Consider the following 2,326-nt stretch of genomic DNA (forward strand, 5'->3'; position numbering starts at 1 on the left):
CATCTGTATGTCTTCTTTGGAGAAATGTCTGTTTACTTCTTTGGCCCATTTTTTGATTGGGTCATTTATTTTTCTGGTATTGAGTTGCATGAGCTGCTTGTATGTTTTTGAGACTAACAGAATTAATTTTTGACATTTTTAAAAGAGGAGGATTTTTCCCCCATAATGTTAACAATCTTATTACTTGCTTAGTGTAAACTTAACTGATTTTTAATCACTATGATACTTTAAATATTGTCTCTTAAGGTGTTAAAACATTTACAAGTCTAATATATTTGTGACTTCAACTTAACATTTAGAAGTATTAGATTAAATAGATTTGCAATGTCTAAATATTTGAAACAATTCACTTTATTAAATTTATATATTTGATTTATTAGTTATGTAATTAGCCTGAGGATATTTAGAGGATTGTTGATTATTTAACATTCAAATAAATGGTGGTCATTTAACACATTGCATGTGTAAGATCATTTCAGGCTTCCCAGGCGGCGCAGTGGTAAAGAATCCAGCTGCCAATGCAGAAGATGCAGGACACTCAGGTTGGATCCCTGGGTCAGGAAGTTCCCCTGGAGGAGGAAATGGCAACTCATTCCAGTATTCTTGCCTGGAAAATCCCATGGACAGAGGAGCCTGGAGGCTACAGTCCATGGGCTCAAAAAAGAGTCAGACATGACTTAGGGACTTAACTACCACTACCACCCCAATGGCCTAAACCTAAAATTCCTGCAAAATGACTGTGTTCAAGTTGATTTATAGATAGAGGTTGATGGTATTTAGATCAGAGCATTTCACAAAAACCACAAAGGCTGGAACTTTCATCCAATGCTTGAAATGTTTCCCTTTTGACCTACAAAATGACCCCACACACTCACACACACACACACACACACACTGAGCTGGGATTCTTTATGTTTCCCTCTTTCATTACTATCTTACAATACTATGAAAGTTCAAATGTTCTGACCCTGCGGTTTGATGGAATTCAGGACACAATATATCAAAATATGGCATCTTGGCATATTGAATATTTGGAGCCGAGAAAATTTGAAAGAACAGCAAAATCAGGAAGGTCACTCCAATGCTTTCCTTGACCCCTCTTCCCTGAAAACTCCTCACAAAACTTTCATGTTAGGGGTGCCCTTCTCATACCCACAGGAAAGAGGCATTCTTCTTTCCGAAGATAAAGGGACTCCAAGAAGAATCTGAATAGGACTTGCCAGGTTTCTCCCAGTTTACTCCACTCATCTCATATTCCTTAACCTGTCATACTTCTGCTAGCTCTTTATCAAACCTAGCATGAAAACACTCAGGTCTAAACGTTTCTTCCAGGTCTTCAATTCCTTCATTTCCTGTGACATGTAACAGTTATATTAAATAATTGTGTATATGCTCTTTCTTGTTTATCTGTTCTAATGTGTGTTTTTCCAATACCACAAAGCAGTAAACTCAGTTCTAAGCTAATAAAGTAATGCTCAAAATTCTCCAAGCCAGGCTTCAGCAATACGTGAACCATGAATTTCCAGATGTTCAAGCTGGTTTTAGAAAAGGCAGAGGAACCAGAGATCAAATTGCCAACACCTGCTGGTCCATGGAAAAAGCAAGAGAGTTCCAGAAAAACATCTATTTCTGCTTTATTGACTATGCCAAAGCCTTTGACTGTGTGGATCACAATAAACTGTGGAAAATTCTGAAAGACATGGGAATACCAGACCACCTGACCTGCCTCTTGAGAAACCTATATGTAGGTCAGGAAGCAACAGTTAGAACTGGACATGGAACAACAGACTGGTTCCAAATAGGAAAAGGAGTACATCAAGGCTGTATATTGTCACCCTGCTTATTTAACTTCTATGCAGAGTACATCATGAGAAACGCTGGACTGGAAGAAGCACAAGCTGGAATCAAGATTGCCAGGAGAAATATCAATAACCTCAGCTATGCAGATGACACCACCCTTATGGCAGAAAGTGAAGAGGAACTAAAAAGCCTCTTGATGAAAGTGAAAGAAGAGAGTGAAAAAGTTGGCTTGAAGCTCAACATTCAGAAAACGAAGATCATGGCATCAGGCCCCATCACTTCATGGGAAATAGATGGGAAAACAGAGGAAACAGTGGCAGACTTTATTTTTTGGGGCTCCAAAACCACTGTAGATGGTGATTGCAGCCATGGAATTAAAAGACGCTTACTCCTTGTAAGGAAAGTTATGACCAACCTAGATAGCATAGTCAAAAGCAGAGACATTACTTTGCCAACAAAGGTCCGTCTAGTCAAGGCTATGGTTTTTCCCGTGGTCATGTATGGATGTGAGAGTTGGACCGTGAAG

The 2,326-nt window shown here is 38.9% G+C and overlaps 1 protein-coding gene across 1 annotated transcript in view; it reads right to left on the bottom strand.

The window, feature by feature from the left end:
- Window positions 1–529: 529 nt before the first annotated feature.
- The window catches only part of CYSLTR2 (cysteinyl leukotriene receptor 2), a 38,820-nt gene continuing 37,023 nt past the window's right edge, over window positions 530–2,326 (bottom strand). Inside the window, exon 5 of the mRNA XM_010835722.1 lies at window positions 530–569. Within this exon, the coding sequence (XP_010834024.1) occupies window positions 557–569 (13 nt within the window). The 3' untranslated portion in view covers window positions 530–556. The remainder of the gene's footprint in view (window positions 570–2,326) is intronic.

The sequence above is a fragment of the Bison bison genome, unplaced genomic scaffold (genome assembly GCF_000754665.1).
Source record: "Bison bison bison isolate TAMUID 2011002044 unplaced genomic scaffold, Bison_UMD1.0 scf7180017864048, whole genome shotgun sequence".
NCBI classification, from domain to species: domain Eukaryota; kingdom Metazoa; phylum Chordata; class Mammalia; order Artiodactyla; family Bovidae; genus Bison; species Bison bison.